The sequence below is a fragment of the Melampsora larici-populina genome (genome assembly GCF_000204055.1).
Source record: "Melampsora larici-populina 98AG31 unplaced genomic scaffold MELLAscaffold_1, whole genome shotgun sequence".
In the NCBI taxonomy this organism is placed as follows: Eukaryota; Fungi; Basidiomycota; class Pucciniomycetes; order Pucciniales; family Melampsoraceae; genus Melampsora; species Melampsora laricis-populina.
This window is the reverse complement of record NW_006768765.1, coordinates 2117417-2139936: the sequence shown is the minus strand read 5'-3', so window position 1 is coordinate 2139936 and position 22520 is coordinate 2117417. Positions and strand designations below refer to the sequence as shown.

Genomic DNA, 22520 nt, shown 5'->3' with positions numbered 1-22520 from the left:
ACATCATCTGAAATATTGTAAATATCCTTGCTAAAAATAATGATATCTGTGTTTATCTGGTATGTGCACCTGGTTGACTTTTTGGCTGGAAGCTGTCAAGAGCTATCAATAGATGTTGACTTGGAAAATGCAGGACCCTGGAATGCGCCTAGTACCTACAGAGGGTAGTGAATTCCAACCTCTTTGCAACCGGGTTTTTGGCTGCATGATCACTCTTCACATTTATTATGGTAGCTCAAAAGATGTGCAAGAGGCAGAGCTTTCATATGCACTAACTTTGAACCCTATCACCCCCATACTTCCTGAAATATTTGAGTGTAAAGCCCAAAAATAGTCAACATCAAACACTGCCAGCATTAAAGAGGTTCCCAGATGGGAATATGGGTCCTAGTGATCACATTCCCATCCTGCTACTGTTACACAGTTCCATGAATATTTCCTGAGTAGCCATTGTGATATATGTAGTCAATATTTTGAGATGTGTGGCTCAATCTGAACAAAGTTACAGCATGTATTACACATGAACTTCTTATCTAGATGAGCAGAAAACTGAGCGGACCTGTATGTAGCTGATAGCTAAGGATTTACTCAGATGTTTGCACATATGTAGTGTATGCTTTATGGCTCAGATGTGCAGTGCAAGATGATTTGATGCACCATTCTTCTCTCAATGATATTCCCAGCCTAGGTCATGTTCCGACCAGGGAACATATTTAATGCTGGCAGTGAAAGGTCGTGATCTGGACCCAGAGGCCATTTCTTGTGCCTTTGCAATTTACACCAAAGTGAACTAAGCTACAGGGCTCTGAACCAGCTCATCTGGTAGCCCTGTTTCATGCATATCTTTTGTGGTGCTTGGGACTATGGGACTTGGACAATGAGTGGTGCTTAGTGTAGCACCTGAAGACCTAAAATGAGCTATGTCACTGCCTCTGTGAACTATAGGTACATTCCCGGCTATTCCAGGCTCCTATGAATAGACAAAGGTTATTGCCAGAAAAGCAAATGGGTTAAAAGCCTGCCAGGTTTTTTGGAAACCAGGTCAGGTTTGAACACAGTTAATGAAATTTAAATATCATTTCCCCACCAACCATGAAATTTGCTATGTCTTGTAACATACTCACTTTAAGTACTCTAAATTGAAGAAATTTGGTAAAGGTTTATTAACCAAAAGAAATTTGGATAAGTTCAGACTTCTAACCCACATGTATATTTGCTAACAGGTTGAATATCTGTTCTTATTTCATTCAACCACAGATGATGTCATTTGAGCTGTTGATCATCTCACCTAACTTTGACCCATTATGTTCACAACTGCCCATTCAATTTTTGAGTCATTTTGCAGTCATAAGAATCTAAGTCATCACATACTCATTCAAATTATCTATTGAAAAACCTTTTAAGTAGAGTAGTCTACAAAAATCCTCTTTAAAATGTCAGTTTCTCTGAAATCCAGATTAGTGATGGTGATAGTCATGGTTTCAAAGCTGCTTGAGTGGGTATCAAACAGTTGGAAGCCCTTAAGATCATCTATGAATCAACAGGTGGTTCTTCCAATAGATCCATGGGTTTAGTCCAATCAAGATATGCAGATATATAGCTTATACCGCTAGAAACTGGTATAAACAGTGGTTGGATCTTATCAAATTGGATAGGGCTGGAGACTGGCCTATATTTACAGGCCAGTTCCTACCAGACAGGTCCCATTGTAAGATAATCAGGACTATGTCCTTGAACTTAAAGCCAATCTGGTTTTACATAACAACGTGCCTAGGAGTTGTTGCACATCACCAGCTAGGACCAACTATCTTGGCACTCAGGTTCATGTCCTTGTGCAAGAACAAATTGACTATGTCCAAAAAGCCTGAGATCTTCTGAACCAACAAAACACTAGTCATTGTGCAAAATCTTTTTCTCCTTTTGAAAGAAGAGATAACCAATCAAATCATATTCATAAAGATGAACATGATGATGAGGACAAGAAGTCAGAATCATAAATTAAAAAAATGAAAAAATCTTAGGACTGCATCAAAATATGCAGTGTTGGTCCAGTAGCTTTGGAAAACTGTTCCGAGAGCACTATCCTTTTCCTCAAAAGTATTCAGAGGGTATGCTCCTCATCTATCAAAAGCCGTCAAAGTTTTTAACAATAGAGTCAAAACAGAATTCAAGAGCCAAATGGAAATTTTTGACTGAGAAGAAGGGTATGGCTACAAATCTTATGGTGACCAGGGAGGATAAGGATATTGAGTTACAAAATGAAAAAGCAAATAGCAAACTTGCAAATTCTTAAGAATGGTTTTATTATTTGAATATCATTTAAAAGACTTATAGTGCTTATCTCTGAAAACAAGGAAATCAAATCAGCTCTCCAAAACCTATCCCCTCCGCCAAAACTCACCTTTTTTGGATTTCACAAGTGGTTTTGGAATTGTGAGATTGAGGACACTGTGTCTATGGCTTTTTGGGATGATTGATAGTTTTTTCTTGCTTTTTGAATTTCAATCTTTAGGACACAACCCCGTTCTACATTTCCTTATTTCCAGTGATAAGCACTATACCAAGAAGTTTTTCCTAGGTGATTTTTTTTCTCAAATACACCAATCATACCAAGGACGAATTCATGCAAGATGGGATCAGAGCTGATTAGGTCTGTGTTTCAAACCACAGCACGTCTCTTAGGGTCCAATTTTCAATTTGTTGAGATGTGTAATTTTCTGACTGGAATCATGAGAGTCTTGGGACAATCAGAACCAGATACAATATGCAAAAATCTTATGACAACAGACCTCAAGGAACTTTTGGAATGGCTTCTACAAGTGCTTGACCATTTAATCAGCATTCTCAATTATCAAAATAGAGTTATCCAAATCATAGTTCTCTTCAAAAAGTGTATAATTCACCTGTTTATTACAGTTCTAATTTCAAACATTGGGGCTTACATGGAGTGGAGGATTTGGAAGGTCTTCAGGTGCATGAGCAGTTTTGTTTTGCACATAATCTTGGAGTCTGTAAGCTCAAGAATGAATGTCCTTGCATCCACCTCTGTGTTGTTTTGGTATTTTTCATTGATACTTGAATCATTTTCTGTGATTGTTGATCTGACATTTGAGTATCTTTTATCAGAATGGCCAAAATTGCAGACAAGACCAAAAGGGATGTGACCATGTATGATGGGGTCAATCTTCAAGAAGCTAGTGTGTATAATGCTGTCAGCCCCAAGCCCTGTTACTAATAGCAAAGGGCTGTAATAAATGACAATAAAATAACAAAATAATACTTACAGCTCATGGCTCAGTTTCAAGAGTAAATTATGTATGCAATTACACATGTACACACTTGTAAATCTAGACTAGGGTGGCCCAGCTCACCTGAACTTGCCCAGTGATTTCTTGGAGGAAGGGGGTATGGCTCCAGGGTCAGCTGAGATAGGCTTGAGGAGCCCTGGGAGCCCCACCACATGTTGCAATCAACTAGAGCGCACGATGAGAGAGACAGAAAGGGTGATTTAGCATTTCATGATAAACAACATAACAAGACAACAAACAAGTGAAGCGACCTACCTAGAGCGCACAATGAGAGAGACAGAAAGGGTGAGGAAAAAGAGAACCCTTTCTGGTCGTGGCTCTAGGTGGAATATATACAAGTATGATTATGTAATCGTACGTAGTAAGAAAAAGATAATGACAAAGATCATGTGATACGTCATAAAGTGAGATAGTAGACTGTGTACAATAGGCTGGGAAAGCACACAACACTAATAAGTAGTCAATGGAATGAAGTGATGTAGTAATGTTCTCATGATGTAAATGATGTAAGAACAGACATTCCAACACCACAGGCCCCAGCTCTTGGGGCACTGGCCCAGGTCTGCTTGAGGATGCAACCAGGCCTTCTTGGGGCCGGGAAATGCCCAGGGGACAGGTCATAGTCCAGACAAGAGGTTGCACTGAGTAAGATAGCCTTTCACAAGTGCACATCACATGAGTGACACAAGAGTTACACATGCACATAATAAAACGAATAATCAAATGATTATATTATGATTACATACAACCAATTAGTATGTAATCAAACCGCAAGTTGTGCTTGAGGGATTTTCAGGGTTTTGAGTATATAAAGGGCTCTCTCACCTGCCAGGAAAACCCATCATCATCATCATTACTTCCAACCAAATTATCAATAACTTCATCAATCAGATTCATAGAGTCCTTGTCCTCATTGTTAAACATTATACATCTCTCTTATTGATCATTACCTTTGTTATTTGTTGAAGTTCTTTTAAAGACTTCTTTGTTTTTGTCGGGAGGTGATCTTTGCAGTACTGCTCAAGTTATTAAAGGATTTCAACAACTTGAGAACCTCTAAATTCACAGGAGTTACTCTGTGTTGAGAGTTTGAAAAACTTGATATGTAGTTAGGAAGATCCCACTTATTGTGAAACATCTTGATTCACTTGTCTCTGAGTCATCTTATTCTCTTGAAGACAAACTTTTTTCAACTTTGTTGGGTGTGGTTTTTGGTGGTATTTATAGACTAAGTGAACTGACAGTTCTGGATTCTAAAAAGTTTTTTGATGAAAAAAGATTAGAGTACAAGCATCTCTCAAATTTTTCACATGCAGAAAGTTTGTGCAATATCAGTTACCATATTCAAAAGGAGATACAAATTTCCTAGGAGCACCATTCATGGTTCAAAAATTTCACAATTTCCCCGCTTGACCTTGTCTACTATTAAAATCATATTTATGTGCAAGAGATGGCAAATACATTACATCCACAGAGCTTTTCATGACTTCTGGAGGCATTCCTCCGTCTTCTGCTTGGTTTCTGTCAAGATTCTACAATCATTTCAACAAAACTTTTTCTTTCTGGTCACTGTTTACAATCTGGTGGTGCTAAGGCTTTGGCTCAAGCAGGTGCCATGATGGATTACATCAAGAGTGCGGGAAGCTGGTTGTCTGAAGCCTTTTTAATGTATGTTTGAGGACATGTTGCCTTACAAGTACCGGAAAATCAAAACCATGTAATTGGGCATGTGTGTCATGTGGGATTAAAAGTTTCCTTTTCTTAGTGAGTTGTTTGGTTTGAGTTTTTATTAGACTGGTCAAGGGCATTTTTAAGCCTCTGTCTACATATCTTTCACCGGTCAATAGTATTTCTATACCTTTGTGAATTAAACATGTTTGTTCTTGGTCAATGGTTTTTGTGCCAGAACATTATTTTGGTTCTGGGTTGGTTGTGGTTTGGATACTGACAAATGGTTTTGCTTTCTACAGTCATTTAAGAAGAGCTTGCCCCAAATTCCCCGCCAATTTGCTTGAGTTTTGCGGGCAATTTGGGGCAAGCTTTTCTTAAATGACTGTATTTATTTTTCCTCTCCTAATTCACCACTCTGCTTATACCGTTTTATAGGCAGGTCGGAGAGGATCTTATTTTTTATCGAGCAAAAACCTTTTATTCTGTCCTTGATATTTTCCATACATACTAAACTTTCATAAGTCTCATGTTCCGCATATCGAAAATTTGGTTTGCAAGTAAACATGTCTAGATATACTCTATGATTATGTGATTATAAAGGAGTTACAAGGTTGAAGGGCCAAGGGAATTTCTGATTAAAACAGCAATACAGTCAAACCCGCGCTAATGCATAAATTGGGGAGACAATTTTTGCTATGCATTATTGCGGGTTATGCAAATAGGGATAAACCCCCATAATGCATATTGTATGCATTTAGGCCTAAATGCATTGAAATATGCATTATGACGGGTTTTTGTTGAAATTGTATGAGTTTATGCAATAGTACGTTTGTATTTTGCGCGGGTGAAAGGACAAGATATTTTTTCGACGCAGAAAAAAACACCACTAGGGGTTGGTTTGACCCCATAGAGGGCTCATTGCTGCCTGATGTTGCCAAAATCCTACTTGCAAAGGATTCGATCAGAGTTCAATGAAAAAAAAAACACATCCTGGGGCGCTTTGTAGGCATGCATTATGACTTTGGGGACTTGAAAAGAAGTATGCATTATGGTTTTTGACATAATTATGCAATTAATGACAAAATTGGCCTGCACCAGCTGGGTGGAAACCAAAACATATGCATTTTGGCTGGTTATGCATGTGCGCGGGTATGCATGTGCGCGGGTTTGACTGTAGACCACATACCTTTTGAGCAACGTTGAGATTTCTTTCATTAGATTCCTTTGTAGTACAAGTCATTTTGGGAGTAGTGTCAGTCATTGGGTTGATCAGTAAGAATCACGAGGGAATGAAGGTGTGACAGGTTAGTTGAAAGGTTGAGAATGAAATCGTTGACATGATCGAATTGAAATGATTTTGAATTTGCGTCATCCTGAGACTGATTACCTTCATTACCATTTGAGTCTTTCCTCATTCGCCATCACCATCATCATCATATTCTCAGCATTCAAATCAGATTTACATTCAATCGTCAATCTCAGGCCAAAGCTCTGTAAACAAATTCGAGGGTTCCATTTTGCCCATCCGGAACTGTAAGCCTCTTACCATCTCAGGATATTCTCATTCATCGTGATCGGTGTTTAACATTCATCTCCTAATCAAATTTAATGACCCTGACTGTTTGGATTAGAGAACTCTTTCAAGTGTGACTGGTTGCTTCCACGGATACTGTGACAGGTTTTGAGCAACAAGCTTTCTGTTGATACATTTTACAATCAGGATTCCTCTGCTCTTCATTTTACAAAATTCAATTTGGAGAAGTTCACCCGATCGCCAATTCTACTGTCCATCAAACTTTCAATCTCTTACCAACAACGCTCCTATTCCTCCGCAAGCAGCTGATTTATCAGGTGAGGCGTCTTACCATTTATTTTCAAGTCATATTTTACTTGAAAGGTATTGCGTCAATTCCTTGACCATTCGACTTACCAACCAACTTGATCTAATGTCTGACCTTACTATTTTGTTAATCTAGGTCTTTTACATCATTTACGCTAGTGTTTATTGACGATTTGAAAGGTTCGCGCCAGTGTATTCACACAACCTTGCTTATCACGCTGCAGTTTGTTTTCGGTTGGAATCTGAGAATTTATCTTCACGTCATCTTAGACTTCCAAGTCTACAACATCAAAGGGAGACAATGTCCCAGCATCGGCATCTGACTGATCCCAGTTTACCATCCACCACCCTTCAACCGGACTACAGCAATAATGCAATCGCGATGTTATATCGATATGGTCCGAAGCGAACGACTGATCATTCCGAATTGAGGCGCTTAGTTTTAGATTACTTGTGTCACCAGTGCTTTGTTGATACAGCAGCTGCATTTGCTCGAGAAGCACCGGTCAATGGAACTGTTGAGGATAAAGACTGCAAGAACACGAACGAGTCTTCACTCAATGGCGCATCAGCTCAAACTTCGAAAGTCGGAAACAGTAATGGTGTAGCTCCGATCCATTTACCGGTACCTTTGAAAGATAATGTTGTTGAACGCACGGTCCGATTTGATACGGACGATGACGGCGACACAGAGATGGGTGATCTAACCGCAACCAGTCTGAATCCCACGGATGAACCACCAAGTGATATAGGCCAACCTTCTGGTCTTGATCACCCTGCCAACGCTCATGATAATTCCACTAGGAATGGGGTCAAAGACTCGAGTGACCAATTCATGCTTGATGGTCCTGCTGTGGCTCCTGTTACGTCCATATCTGAGACTTATCCTGATTGGACAGCTAGTGATATTCATAACACACAACTCCGGCTACGTGAGTTGATTCACGATCATGCACCTTATTTCTGAGCTGCCTACGTCGCACCCAAACTATTTACTGATCCTTCTATTATTGTATCTTTTGTAGTCATCAAAGATAACATTATCTCTGGTCGATTGAAGGAAGCGATCGGACTCATCGATCTCTACTTCCCCGCTGTACTCGGCCCTTCTGCCTTATCAAAGCTACATACGACCTCACTATCTGCTTCTACAACTGCTTCAGCCACCTCAGCCATCAAATCTTCTAAGGCGCCGCGTCAAAAGCCCGCCCGTGTGATGTTCAACGTCAGTCGACCACTCGGTGGGCCTACACCTAAACCACCGCCGATCGGCTCAAGGCAACCAAGTTACAGCTCTGCGCAATCTCATGCGACTCAGCCGCGTCAAACAACATCATGGTCATCAAGTTTCAAGGAGCCTGAAGCAGGCTTACTCGCCGGTCGCAACAACACATCTTCAAATGCCGAAGAATTTCCTCACGCAATGTTCTCATCTTTACAGCCTGCCCATATTGCACTCAATCTACAGATTCAATACTTTGTTGAATTGGTTCGAAATTCATCACACGCCCCAAGTCAAACAACTACACTAGAAAATGATCACGTTGGAAGTTCTTCAACTACAAACGGTGCCGCTACAACCAATCTCATGTCATCAGACATCTACGCTAGTCTGAGTGAGGGTAATTCAGGAGGATCAATGAATCGACCAGTTTCAGCAAATAACAATCATCATTTGAACAAAACCAATGATCTAGCCACTTCAATTGGAGCCTTAAGTGATGATACATCTACAAGTTCATCATCTACCATGTCATCTCGTACACATTCTATTGCACTCTCACTTCCACATGCAAGATCACTGTTTTGTTATGTTCAAACATTACCTAAACCGAATGAAAGAGCGATCTTTGTGAAAGAATTAGAAAGTGTTTCAGGTCTATTGGCTTATGTAGATCCTTGGAATTCACCTATCAAAAGATATCTTGATCAATCTCGTCGAGATATGTTGGCGGAGATTGTGAATGCAGCAATCTTAGGTTAGTTATCACATGTGACTACATATGGGAGATCCAATTGCTGACTTTGCTTACTTTGACTTCTTAGTTCATCTTGGTAGATCACCTACACCTATTCTTAAAATGATTGCTCAACAAGCATCGTTTACTTGGTCAACATTGAATGAAACTGGAGAAAGAATTCCATGTCCGAAAGCAGATGATAAAAATCGGACAAGAGTAAGTAAATCTTGAATTTCTATACATAGGAGTTGAATCCACATTAATTGAATGTTTTTATGATGTTGTTCTTTTTAGCCTTGTAACTTTTTCAATTTGAATGAGTTTGTGAGCTTACATGACACTGGTGGAGATTTTTGAAAATCTCTAAAAATCTATCAGTTGATGTTGTTTCTTTGGATTTACGAAAATTGGTGGAATGAATCTAGTAGTGTGTGATTGAAGTGATGTAATTGAAACTTACCGTACTTTATTTTTTTCTTAGTTCATTTGGTTTGTTTTATTGATGTTATTGTAAATGATCATCACAACATTTACCAAAAACTGAATAGAAGTGATTGATAAGTTGCATGAGGTTTAGGATTTCAGGTATGGAAATGATAGACTATTTTGTTTGTTTTCTTTTGTTTCTCTTTTTATTGTTGATGAAGTTTTCTTTTCGAAAAAAAATGAGGTGTGTATGAAATGTATACAAGTAATTTAGTCATCTATCTTATCACTTTGTTGTTTTTATTTTCTCTCTGTTTTTCTTTCTGATTTTTTCTTAAATGGTAAAAACAATTTTTTAATCTTTATGACTACTATGGTGCATTAATTCTGAGTAATGTAGTGGAAAGAGAATTTTGAGGAATTGTAGATTTGAAGAATTGGTTGATATAGACTGTCTTTTCATGAGGTCATAAATATGATCCATCTTCCGTAAGGTGTGTGACAAGAAAAGTGACAGCGGATGACCTAATATATTCACCTTTGGGTAAAGACCCAATCAAGAATCCTACGAGAGAAGTTTCTTTTCTTCAGGACTGTCAGTGTGACTGATCCTTCCATTTAGGCCCTATCAAGAATTGTTCTTCATAACAATGATGATGAACAAGTACTGTCTTGAGCTCAAAGCTTACAGGTGGGTATCAAAACTCATTGCAAAATGTAAAATTTGTGAAATTATGTTTATCAAATGTATTTCTGGCAGTGATCCAAAAATCAAGATATATTAAATTGCAAGCAAGAGAAAAAATATGTCTATCACAGATCATCTGTGTAGATAGTAAAAGCGAATAATCAAAGCTTCATATCCAATCAAGGTCCAAGCCAACCTCGACTTAACAATACTCTACCAATCTTGGCAGTCATAATAGCTATTGTGGCTTTTAAGATGGTATTAAAAGTAGAAAGACCAGGGATTAGACGAGCTTGACCAGATTGAGTTAGATCACTTGGAAAGTTATCTTGTTGTCTATTTTGTATTTTCAAAGAAGAACAGCAAGATTATGAGTTTCTTTGATGAATGAATTTGTTGTTGATTGATTGACAAAATGTAAAGGTAAAGATTTAAAGAAAACTTACCTCCAGATTCGATATTTACCATCTTCACATTTCTTTAAATCTATACGTACTAAAAATCTAGCTGGTAATTGTCTTGATGATAAAAATGGATTCCATCTAAGATTAACCCATTCCGTAAGATCTACAAAGAACAAAACATTGGGAAAGTTAGAAATTTTGATTTAAAGGTAACGAAGTGAAATGATGTTTTGATCAAGTGAATGAAAAAAAACTCTAACCTAGGGCACCTTGTGTCATATCTTCATTGAACATTACTGCATGGAAATCAATCTTGTTGTTCACAGTCATAACACGTCTATCAAAAAGTTTAAATTAGTTAATGTGAGTCAACATTATTGATATAGACTCTGAATCATAGATGATTAAACTTATAACTAACAGCATCTTGTAAATTCCTTCCAAATCGTCTCTACCATTCACAGAAGCGGGTTGATTGAGAAATGGATGTTCAATAGTGGCATCAGCAGTAAAATACCTAAGCGAAAAAGTAAGTGAAGAAAGTTAATTTTCCTCTGAAAATAGATTGAGTGGATTGGATATGGAAAGTAAACACCCACTTCCTAACGTTTGATGCGAGCACAGTGGCTTCATATGGCTCAGTGATGGATCGCACAACGTCTCGGATCTGAAGAATAGATTTGAGAACAGGCGTCAGAAATGATAAAATGTATGCTAGAGCAGGTTAGAACGTATATTCACCTCTTCAACAGGGTTATCCATTTTTGATTAGTTGATTGGTTTATTGGAAGATTTTGAAAGTTTAGAGTCAGAAGGTTTGGTAAATATGAGTTGGTTGAAAAGTATGATGAGTGTTTCGATTGTGGAATTAAGTTGATGATGGACTTCTTGAAGGTTTTATACCCCTTCCTTTGGATCACCATTCTTGCTAGGTTCATGAAGCTGACTAAATGATGGCTTGCATGCCAGGTCGCACTCGGAGTTAGGCTTTCGGTCCAAATTGCAAGTTAGCTCGCCATGGAAGCCAAGTAAGTCTTCAATCCCATGGGACACAGTCAGTCCAGATTGATTTCACGCATCGAGAGAACTCAGTCGGTCGGAAAATGTCCAGTATGCTTCGTGGAATACGCAAATTCAGTAATCACCATGAAGACGTCATCATTCAAAAGTCAAGACCCTCAGCACTGAGCAGCGGGAAATTCGATTGTGTGGCAGTCATCCGAACCATTCAGCCTGGCTTAAAGCTTTCACTCACGTTATGATGATGAGCTTTGAATGCATCTGAGCATCGTTCTCGGGGGCGGGCCATGCGTGGTCACCCCAAGATTGTTGAACAAGTATATATCTGTCTTTCTTATTACATTGTCACTTTTCCATCAGCGTAGCTAAGTCTTACTCTTTGATGCAAAAAAATCAAGTGAGCAGAGATGATCTTTCTCAATCATCCGCCGCAATCACCGGCGTATCATCACACTTGTTCAAAAAATGTGACACATATAACATTGCACGCTTTTTGATGCATAACCCATATCCAGATGTCATATATGATGATTTTCTTTCTCAATCCCCAAACCAACCAAGTGATAAAAACAAATTCCCCATTTTACCCGCCCAAGCAGTAGTAGTTTCTCTAACCAGTCGACTAACTTCACCTACTCCTGGTAAAATCTGAGAAACTAATCCAAACAATGTAACATCTGAGATAGGTATATCAAATTGTCTTTTGAATCAGAGAGAAATCAGCTTGGATAAACACTCTTTCAATTTTTTTGGAATTGACCTCTTACCTAGAGATTCGATATTTTCCGTCTTCAAATTTCTTCAGATCCAAAATGACTAGTAACCTACCTTTAAAGATCCTTGACCTGATTATTGGTATGTTTCTAAAATAGAAATCTTCAGTAAGATCTGGGGAGGTTAAGAAAATATTCTGATTAATGACCCGTTTGTGAGAAAGTCGTAAGAGATAACAATTGAAATTACCAATGGCACATGAGGTCAAGTCTTCGTTGAACATAACAGAATGGAACCAGATCTTTTGATCTATAGTAAACATTCGACTAAGTAAAAGATATTAACACTTCTTCCTTTGTCCGAAACTAGAGTCGTCATCATAACTCACAATATTTTATAAAGTCCAACTAATTGATCTCTCGAATTTGGTCCACGTGCCAACTCTAATAGATAAATTTGATTTAAGAAACAATCGTTTTCTCAATGGTATGTGAGTAGAGACTCACCGCCAACTAGATGTTGTATGATGGCATCTGTTGTATAATATCTAGGCAGCAGCGAAGAAAAATGGTAAGTGAAACTTGCTTTTCGAATCTTTGATCTTAAAATAATGTCACTTACTTTTCTATATTCTTAGCAATTTCAGACGCTGCATATGGCTCAGTGACTCCCCTTACAACGTCTCGAATCTGTGAAATCATAAACAAAAGATCAAGTTTGTGGACTATTTATCTGAGATATGGCGTTTGAGTTGATTATAACGATGATGAATTCAACAGGAAATATAAATTCACCTCTTTCACTGGATCTTCCATCTTTGATAGTAAAAGTTGGATACTGAACGGTTTAGGATCTCAAACCCGATTGTTGGATGATATATGTAAGTCAATTTGAATCTTACTCTGAAGGATCTGAAGTCTTTCTGTGTGTGGATCTTTTGGTCAGGTCGCATTTCGAACCTTTATATATTTATCAATGAAATTTGTAATTTCACAATTTGTTATAAATAAGCAAGATCGCGGGCAAAGGTTCGATATCTCCGACCGAATAAGCAGGGTAAGGCTCTTTTACATGTCTCGCTCCGAGCAAACTCGTGTATGGTGTGAGGGAGCTAGGTTCACAAAACGTAATGAGAATATCTTGGTCATCAATCCAGGAACAAAGCTTCCCTTTACAAAGTGGTGATCTGGACTGATGTGGAACTTATTAAGATACTTTTTAATTTTCATCTGATCTTATTATGACATCATTGTTAATTATTATGTAGTATGAATTTATTCTTTTTTGATTCCTTCTGCAATCTACTTTTTGCAAGGTTATACGAATATACAAGATTGAATGTTTCGTCTTTCATACCACTTGGTGATTCTAATGTGGCACACATCATATGAGTACTACATGTACGATAAGATCAGAGCCTTTGTATAATATAGATGTGTCAGAACGAGGATAAAAAATCTGCTTTATAACGATCCACAACATTGATGTGTTGATAGACTTGAATCATGAACTCATGTTCTATATGAGAGGCCCATGTAGCTGTCTATTGGTCATCAATATCAGGAGTTGAAGGAGAATGAATAAGCTCAAGGATAGAGCTCAATTCTGGGTTCCCACCTAACTTCTCGGATTCTTCCTTTGCGGTTTTCTCCAATTTACAAATAACATCGAAAGCATGATCTAATGATTTTGTTTGATCATTCATATATCTTAATGCCTTTCTCTTCGTGGCCTCATCTTTTGGACGTGACCGTAAGGTATCTAATGAAGAGAATGATTGTTAGCTTTTCATAAAGTTGAGAAAAGGAATGAATTTGAATGATGTTAAGAGCATCTTACCCATCAATAGACTGTTTGAGCTATCAGCCTTTACTGCATGAATGATCGGAAAGCTAAATTTTCCCTCGGAAAAATCCTCGCAAAATCCTTTATCTTCTGTAAACTGTCACAGCATGTTCAAGAAAAAGTATGGTTCATAATCAATCTCAAGAGTGATGAAATAAATTCATGTGTTGAAACTGACATCGCGAGATAGGCTCAAGAGATCATTTTGAATTTGAGCGAGGATACCAATTATATTCACCAATGAAAAGCAGTCACTGTTCCCATATTATATATGTCAGAGTTGGCTACAGAACTAACATTATTCAAAAAGTTCCTAACTCACGGTAGTGATTCCACTGGAGATAGAGCTTGCAACAACTTGATTGGCAATCGAAACATAGCTCCCGTTTCTGTGCGGAAGACGACCACGAATCAGCATCGATAGGAAAGGAGAACGAAAGAAGTTATAGACTGAACTGTTGTGTATCATTCGGAGATACTCTTCCTCTGTAGGGCATATCAAGGAGTCCCTCCAGTACAAATCTTTCCCTTGACCGCGATGAAGTGCCACAATCTCATCTGAACCCAGAACCAATATCAGGGCGTGGGATCGTTAACTTTGAACAAGGCTCAGATGATTGTTTACCATCGATAATGCTCCCCAAATCAGTGGTCTCAGGTGATTTTAAAAACAGTGTTAGTTTTGAGATGTTGCGGTAGGCATCAAAGACCACATAACTGAGAATTTGGGTGGTCACTAAGTGTATTAGAAAGGCTTCATGGGCAAGAGAGAGAAGAAGCGTGTCACACATACGTGGCTGTGTTTATAGTCTGCGCCACACCGTATACCGTATGAGCCACTGAAGCAGAAACATTTTATATCAGTGAGATCAACGGGAATTAGGACTGATAACATACCTGGTTTCCCTTTTCTCAAATCGGAATCATCTTGGATGTCATCGATTCTATAGAGGTAGATTTTGATGAAAGGTGTCAGATCACTCATATGAAAATGTAAACAAATCAGAAGTTACAAACAATAGACTGGCAGCATGTGTTGGTCCGACGATCTTCAAAATAATATCGAGCGCAGGCCGTGGAACTTGATACCAATGATTGAAAGCCTTGGTGACCATGGCTGGAAGCTCCTTATCAGTGTTGATTCCAAGATACGTGTAGGGTTCAAGTATGATCTCAAAGAAACAAAAGATAATTCTTAAGCTGGAAGCTGTGATAAAAAAAGATATGACCAAGTATACCTTTTCGTCAGGTTCACTCCACTCGTTGATAGTAGGGAAGTGTTTGTAAATGTCATCATAGATACTCATTCTGAACGTTAGTAAGATAGAAAGAGTTGGATGATAATGATGTGATCGAGATTTTCTGCAAGAACAATACGATGGTTTTAAAGTGCTAGCGTGCTGGTTCTGGGGGTGCAGCAGTTTGGAGAAAAAATGACACCCTCCTTAGATTTTTGACCCTTTTTCTTATCAAGGTTGCACTACTGACGTAGATTCTAAGTACGCGCAAGAGCTGAGCCAACTTCTTCAGGAGTGCAAATTCTGTGAAACATCAAATCACTGCGTTCTGTGTATCCGAAACGCACAATCTTTTTTTTGTATGCTGGCGACCAAAGCTCAGCATGACAATGCGCATCCCTGCACACAGGCAGGAAAAGCTTCATTCCTTGCTCTTAACTTCCAATCCCTATGGTCAGATTTCACATCCCAGCTCAACAGATGAGTTTCATCTACATGGATAATCGGAGAGCTGGTGAAGACAAGCGGAAAGGTAGGAGAGAGACTTGAAAAAGGAATGAAGCTCTTCCCGCCTGGGTGCAGGGATGCACATTGTCATGCCGAGCTTTGGTCGCCACCATACAAACAAAATGTTGCGCGTTTCGGATACAAAGAAAGAGGTGATTGGATTTTTCACAAACTTTGCACTCCTGAATGAGTTGACTGCAGCTCTTACTTAGAATCTACGTGTAACCTTGATAAGAAAAGCAAAAATCCAAGGGGGGTGGCATTTCTTCTCGAAACTACTGTAGTCTTTGAGAGTCAGCCCATCCATAGTTGGTTACTCTACGGTAATTATTTGTCCTTTGCTTATAGTTTATATATGTATCTTATCCAAACTAGGTGCGAAGTTATGAAGATTTTGTTGCTGATGTGATTTGATTCGCGGTGAAAAACTCGATATCCATCAGATTAATATTGAGAAGAGTTGCAGTCTGAGTTTTTAACATCCAAACCTTTCCTTTGTTGAGGTAAGGTTGTATCATTCGTCAGCTTATGTGGGCAGAGGAATTCCGGGGTGCCCGCAACTCGCGAGTTGCGAGCTCAGGTCGCAGTCACACCCTTCCATTTCGTGCGTGCATGTAATTTACGTGGTAGAGAACTTTTGGCTCTAAGGTGTGAACTTTTCTGTTTCAAAAATTAGTATATCACATCAACGTTCAATCTTGTATTCTTGCCTCTAAAACCTCTACTATCAACTGTCAGGCAGCAGTCAAGACAATCTCCCTGCTTGCAAAACAATAAACAAATCAAAACATTGCGGAGTCTACAAATAATACACAATTTTTTTTTCGAGGAACACCAGCAGTGAAAAAAGAGCAAAATGATGAAATTGAAAAAGAGCCAAATGAAAGAGAAAAAGAAGGAATTCAGGACAAGAGAAACATGCCCCCAAAGATGAACAGCAATCAAAACATAGAAAACATTCTCCAAAAATGAAAGGATAGAACATGACAACAGATATTAACAATGATAAAAGATTGCCTACATATAGTCATAAAAAGCCCTGGAGTGATGGAAATTATAGGAGGTGCGCGAGAGAAAAAGAAACTAAATCAAAAGACAGTAAACTAATATAAAACATTCCTAAAATATGCTGAACGGATCAGATACGCCTAAAGTGGAACCGTAGAAATCATGAAAGACTGAGGAAATTAAGCTAGGTAACAGAGTAAGGGCTGTGAGATGAGAGTTTTCTACGAAGATGATGTTTCCAAGTCATTCAAAGCGATTCTGATGTAGTAGGAGTGGGGTTCTTTCTGACGATGCGTTATAGGTGTTTATATATACGAAAGGCCCAGAGATAGAGTGCTTGTTGATGTGTGATTGGGGATCTCTCTCAGTGGGAGCATAAGGGGGCGGTCTCTCTGAGTCAAGCAAGGGTGTCTAGATCAAAAGCAAAACAAGGCCTTAGATCATTCACTCTAAATGAAACAGACAAGTCGAGAAACAAAGGCAAGTGACTTACAATCGATCCATTTTCTGATGAGACGGAGGAATTATCTGTTTTGCAGGTTGGATTTCGAAGACGAGCGAGGTAATTCTTCAGGGAGGCTAGTTTGCGACTGAAATACCGTGCCAAGACTATCAAAATCAAAACATAATGTAATTGTATTGCGAATCCCTCGTTTGTTCTATGGATTATTGCCCCTGTGGCGGTAGATAAAGATTCAGAAGGATTACAGGGAGCCATTTTGTGGTGAAGTTATACGGTGAAAGCTAGAGCTTTGAGAAAAAGTTGATCGAGTTTGTAGAGCTTAGAATTCAAAAGAAAAGTTTTGGAATTGAATTTTTAGGAGGATGGAAGTAGGATGATAGCGAAAGGCATTCTTCCATCTTCGACGACGTTATATAGCCTTTGTTCGATGCCTTGAGTTCATGTTGGAAACGGCGCGCATTGGAGTCCCTTCAAGTTGGAGCATAGATTATCAGATCAAACCTCCATTGAAATCACAATCTAGCGGCTCTTTACTTTCCCAGGGCAAACGGATGAAGAAATACGGCAAAGCGCGTCCCGATATCTTCAAAGCGTCCTCTTTACTTTCAAACAACCAAGCAAATTCCACTGGAGCGTTTATATTAGATGCGATGCTCGATCCCACGAACCTTTTGCATCAAATGGTGATACCAGTCTGAATCTCAACATTCTCTTATAATCGATGACCCAGTGAAAGCTCGCTGTACTCTATCAATTCCAAAATGATCCTTTAGCAAAATTCCTCAGTCTGTTCGAAGATAGTAAAGCATGCAAAGGGCACGAGGAGATAATTTTTGAAAAAAAGGTCACCAAACTGTCTGTCTAGCTGTTCATTCAACTGGGTTTTTCAGTCAAAGAAATATCGTTTCTCTAGATACCATCCAAGACTAAGTAAATCTCCATGTTGTGTGCATAAAGTACACCTTCAATCCTGGAAGCTCCCGAGCCACCGTCACAAATGTTTCAAATGCTTTTTTGGAGTAGAATAGTCTGAGGACTCTGAGGTTGGTTCTTGACAGAAATTAGAGGTTTTGTCCTTGTGTTTAATGAGTTGTTGACGAGTTTAAGTCTGGGATATCTTAATATATGACTTAACTGTAAGTCTCAGGTGATAGGTCCTTTGATTTGGATTTGACAAACTCATCCAATAGGAGGTACAACAACACGACCCATTCAAGTTCAAGTTTACATTCTCAACCTCAACAAGTCATTCTGATAGCTCGACCAACTCATCAATCCAGAACACTTGCTCAAGAATCTGAAATCCGATGGCTCCTCGCGCTCGACCTGCTCATACAGAAGTCTTTCACCCCAACTTTGATCCAGGCGTGACAGGTTGGTAAGTCGAATAAGATTGACCGTATCATAGCCGTACGCAGCTTTATTTATTGAAACCACGCGTTTGTAAAGTCGAACCGGTATTGTACCCCCCAAAGACGTCCGAAGAGGTTCAGATGGATTTGAGAGATTTTCAGATTACGACCCATCACCCCAAAAGTTCTCACCACTTAAGCAATCACCTCTCAAACAAGCGAAACGAATTAGAACTCAAAGACCTGACAAATTTCATGAAATAGGAGAAAGAGGAAGGTGTGTATTTCAGTTCAACAAACACGCCTCTCAGATTCAAAAGTCCCAGACTGACGCGTCATTGATTTGATTCTTTTGTATAGGAAGACAGGCGTCAGTCCACCAGCAAATGCACCACGTGGATCAAATGGGTTTGAAGATTTTGGTGCATATCTTGCTAAAGCTACGGAACTAACAAACAAGGATATCGAACGTGAAAGAAAAAAGAATGCGATCATCTCACGTAATGCGAGAAAGATGTCAGTGGCTACATTTGTTGATGATGGAGAAGATGACTCTGAGCTATATCGAGAAGAAAGTATGAGTATCATCAATTCAGGTATGCAGTTTGTAGTTTCTTAACATATTCCTACATCAATTCTATTGGCTGACAGATAATGTTGATTGCTTTTCTAACATTAGATGTAGAGTCATCCAGACCTCCTCACGCTTATCACCGCGCCGAGTCAGCCCAACGTGGCGCAAATGGCAGAAATGGTTCGGTACTTCGAAAAAATCGCGGTGAAAGTCCAGACTCAGCAAGTAGTCCGGTCCGAACCGCACACGACTCTGAGCTTCTTAATTTTGAACCAGCACCCGAAGAACCTGTTCAGAGGAAGAATAAGAGACAAATCAATAGTCAATCCCCTGATCAAGATCACCGAAATGATAAAGGAAAACAGAAGGCGTTTGAAAATGGTTACGATACCGATGGGAGTGATGGTGGAGGTGGCGATGGATTTGATTATGACCAAGGACCTCAAGACGATGATCACAATGAAGAACTGGAGCCATTGGAAGATATCCCTGAAGAAAACGAAGAAGATGAGGGTTTAGTAAATGGAGAAACTGCTGAAACACGAGAAGCTGAAGCCGCTCAACCTAAGCGGAAAAAACAGAATATACGACGTGTGTTGTATCTCTGGCTCTATCGAATTATATCCACTTGTGATCATCATCTTCTGATCATGTTTGCATCTTTCTCTCATCTAGCGCCGCCTCCTTCGAACGGTGTTCGCAAGAGTGGCCGGCAACGATTACCACGATTAGCACACTGGCGCGGCGAGCGAGTGGTGTACGGTCGCTCTCGTACCCCAGTGGGCAACTTACCAGTTGTTGGAATGGTAGATGTGGTCCGCGTTCCAACTGAGCCAGTTGAGCCTTTTGCTATGGCACGTAACCGACGAGCCGCCTCTAGAAGGATCAAATCTGAAAGTGTACCGCCAGGAAGTCAAGGCCAAGCGCTCGGGAATGGTGGTCCCGAAGTAGATTCAGAGACTACCTCCTCTGGTGTAGTTTTTAGTCAAACCAAACAATCTGAATGTTGGAGAAGGGTCGTATCTACACGAAGAGATCAATCTGCTGGACGTGAAAAATTAGCGGGAGGAAATGATCAATTCCAATTTCAAAGATTGTTTTCTGAATCCGATTTTGCTGCATCTGGAATCTTATACATTCCAATAGGAAAAGCTAAACCAACTAAAGCATCAAAAGACAACTGTTATGTAAGTCTATACAGATCATTGAGGCTTTATACTTGTCACCTATTCTGAACTGACTGAGTGATAAATAATCTTGTAGGATTTTATTGTGCTACGTGGTAATGTGTCAGTAAAAATCCATCGGACAAACTTTGTAGTTGGTCCCGAAGGCATGGTACACGTCCCCCGTGGTGAGTGGTCTTATACGTTCTTTTTGGTCTGTACAAGTTTATCTAGACAAGAAAGGTTGATTGATTCAATCGCTTTGATAAACAGGTAATCTCTATTCACTTGAAAATGTTGGAGATTGTATTGCCAAAATCGCTTTTTCACAATCTCGTCGAATTACAGCCGGTAGTGATCCAGATGAAGAATCAGATGGAGTAGAACAACCACTTGATGAACGTTCAGATGGTGAGGATGAAATTAAAAAAATCGCCAAACAACCTGATAACGATGATGATGATGAAAATGAAGGACAACAAACTTCTTCAGGATAATCTTTTTTTTTCGATTGTTTCTTTTATGAATCTTGAATTATACGTTGTTATACTTTTTGTGAACATGTTGTTGATCATCCTTTCATCTCTGTTCATACGTTCATCATGTCTTCTTTCTTTCTTTCCTCGGATCACTTCTGTTGTTGCTTCCTCAAGTATTTGATACTATCATTGTTTTCTGACTTGGTTATCTTTCTTTGTGGCTTAAAGACAAAATGAAGAGTTGAATGTTGTAATTTGATTTCAGTTGGCATGGAGGAATTTCCTCAATGCATCTTCGACGACAGACCATGTATCACGCGGTGCCGGCTGGTCGAAATCCGACTGGGGAGAACAGCCCCAAGGAGGTTTGGCCGAGTGGTCTAAGGCGCTGTGTTTAGGTTGTTCACACAACAGAATCCGCAGTCTTCGGGCGTGGGTTCGAATCCCACAGCCTTCAATTTATTTTTGTTTTTTCGCGCTGGAGAAGTCAACATCCCTCTTGGATTCCAATCTCTTTTTTCTGAGCATCCACAATTGTTTGTGTTAAATTTGGAGTTAACAGAGCTAAATTTAAAGATCCTTAGCTGGAGTCTGGAACCTAATGTAAAATCTCACAGTTGTTGTCTTTAACTTGGAGTTAAAGAAAGCTAAACTCCAAGTTAAAGACTGGGCCTACAGTCACCAGCTCTGGATTGGAGCTGAGTAGCCCTCAAATTCAGGCAACACACAGATTTGTGTGTTATTATTGCTTGCATACCCACCAATGTTAAATTCAACATATGATCAATTTTTCCTGATCATTAGATGATCAATTTTTTAATTGTTCCTGTGCTAAACTTGTTTCATGTATAATTGATCAACATAGATTTGATTCTCACTTTCCATTCTTGGCTTAAAGTTAACATGTCTAAAAATTCATTGTTACAGAAATACATCAACACTGTAAGATTCATAATATACATACATCAATTTTGGGATACAATGTGAAAACCCGGAACCTGTCTGAGTTTCTCAACTCACACTTTTTGGCTGTAGTTGGGAGACCGGGCAAACCAAAAACTACACCCAAAAAGGACGAGGTATCTCACAAATTCTAGAAGAAATGATTAGTAAACAGATAATAATCATGATGAAGAATGGAGTTTGAAGTCAAGGGCAGAAAGTGACAGGAGTGCTGTAAAAATTGAGATGGAAGATGAGTGTTGAGAAAGTTGAGCAAGTGGTGAAGGTGGTATTGAGGAAATTCAAAGTCAGAGGTAGTTGAAGATGATGATCAAAGTGGTGTTGATCATGAATGAAAATTAGAGTGAGGTGTGAGATCTGGATGAAAATCAAAGTTGAAGTCAAGGGTTCATATTGGAGGGGTGAGACAAGGGATGACCAATCAAGTGTTGTTGCAATTTGGTGTGAGGCTGAGATTGGAGGTAGCTAACAAAATCTCTAGGCTGGGACAAATCTGTCTTGCTTAGAGATTTTTTGTTGCAAACTTGTATAAAGATTTGTTGAAGATTTACCGTTGTAGGAATATTTGAATTGCTAGGTTAACTACTTAGCTATTACCATGACCTAACCAAATGATTGTGGATGCTATTCATGAGGTGCTTCAGCTCAGCAGCTGCCACTGCCAGCCATGCTTCAAATTTCTGAAAAGTCTGCAGCACATTTTAAGAAGCACTTTGAAAAATGCATTTAGAATTATGTTTTTATCTGCAGTGTTGCAGGCACTGCTGTCATCATTGAAAGAGAGAGGCACGCTCAAGCACAGAATCCTATGTCTGGCATGTGCCCAAATAGCAAGGGATGTGTGGGTGTGCCTTTTGAACAAAACATGAAAACATCTTCTTGAAAACAGCAAA

At 39.2% G+C, this 22520-nt stretch overlaps 6 protein-coding genes across 6 annotated transcripts; 2 read left to right on the top strand and 4 right to left on the bottom strand.

The window, feature by feature from the left end:
• Positions 1 to 6395: 6395 nt before the first annotated feature.
• On the top strand, positions 6396 to 9662 carry MELLADRAFT_114890 (uncharacterized protein; the record flags this gene model as incomplete). Its single annotated transcript, XM_007403936.1, has 7 exons — positions 6396 to 6512; positions 6611 to 6830; positions 6956 to 6999; positions 7090 to 7751; positions 7845 to 8798; positions 8866 to 8996; positions 9075 to 9662. The coding sequence occupies 4 exons, from the start codon at positions 7121 to 7123 to the stop codon at positions 9135 to 9137; spliced, it is 1779 nt and encodes a 592-aa protein (XP_007403998.1).
• A 411-nt stretch (positions 9663 to 10073) lies between these two features.
• MELLADRAFT_86986 (uncharacterized protein) lies at positions 10074 to 11060 on the bottom strand (the record flags this gene model as incomplete). The annotated part of the gene is made up of 6 exons (XM_007403610.1): positions 10074 to 10230; positions 10341 to 10461; positions 10559 to 10635; positions 10720 to 10815; positions 10898 to 10965; positions 11040 to 11060. 6 exons carry the CDS (start codon positions 11058 to 11060, stop codon positions 10074 to 10076), a joined length of 540 nt encoding a protein of 179 aa, XP_007403672.1.
• Positions 11061 to 11774: 714 nt separating this feature from the next.
• On the bottom strand, positions 11775 to 12975 carry MELLADRAFT_70466 (uncharacterized protein; the record flags this gene model as incomplete). Its single annotated transcript, XM_007403609.1, has 7 exons — positions 11775 to 12018; positions 12086 to 12206; positions 12282 to 12358; positions 12421 to 12475; positions 12539 to 12579; positions 12654 to 12721; positions 12827 to 12975. The coding sequence occupies 7 exons, from the start codon at positions 12845 to 12847 to the stop codon at positions 11859 to 11861; spliced, it is 543 nt and encodes a 180-aa protein (XP_007403671.1).
• Positions 12976 to 13575: 600 nt separating this feature from the next.
• On the bottom strand, positions 13576 to 15184 carry MELLADRAFT_32660 (uncharacterized protein; the record flags this gene model as incomplete). The annotated part of the gene is made up of 9 exons (XM_007403608.1): positions 13576 to 13793; positions 13872 to 13974; positions 14056 to 14131; positions 14200 to 14266; positions 14334 to 14435; positions 14503 to 14594; positions 14671 to 14716; positions 14775 to 14821; positions 14895 to 15184. The coding sequence occupies 9 exons, from the start codon at positions 15182 to 15184 to the stop codon at positions 13576 to 13578; spliced, it is 1041 nt and encodes a 346-aa protein (XP_007403670.1).
• A 1014-nt stretch (positions 15185 to 16198) lies between these two features.
• On the bottom strand, positions 16199 to 17348 carry MELLADRAFT_101239 (uncharacterized protein; the record flags this gene model as incomplete). The annotated part of the gene is made up of 2 exons (XM_007403607.1): positions 16199 to 16282; positions 17124 to 17348. The coding sequence occupies 2 exons, from the start codon at positions 17346 to 17348 to the stop codon at positions 16199 to 16201; spliced, it is 309 nt and encodes a 102-aa protein (XP_007403669.1).
• A 1052-nt stretch (positions 17349 to 18400) lies between these two features.
• MELLADRAFT_101238 (uncharacterized protein) lies at positions 18401 to 20682 on the top strand (the record flags this gene model as incomplete). Its single annotated transcript, XM_007403937.1, has 7 exons — positions 18401 to 18471; positions 18543 to 18722; positions 18806 to 19041; positions 19125 to 19610; positions 19695 to 20206; positions 20283 to 20373; positions 20459 to 20682. 7 exons carry the CDS (start codon positions 18401 to 18403, stop codon positions 20680 to 20682), a joined length of 1800 nt encoding a protein of 599 aa, XP_007403999.1.
• Positions 20683 to 22520: the final 1838 nt, after the last annotated feature.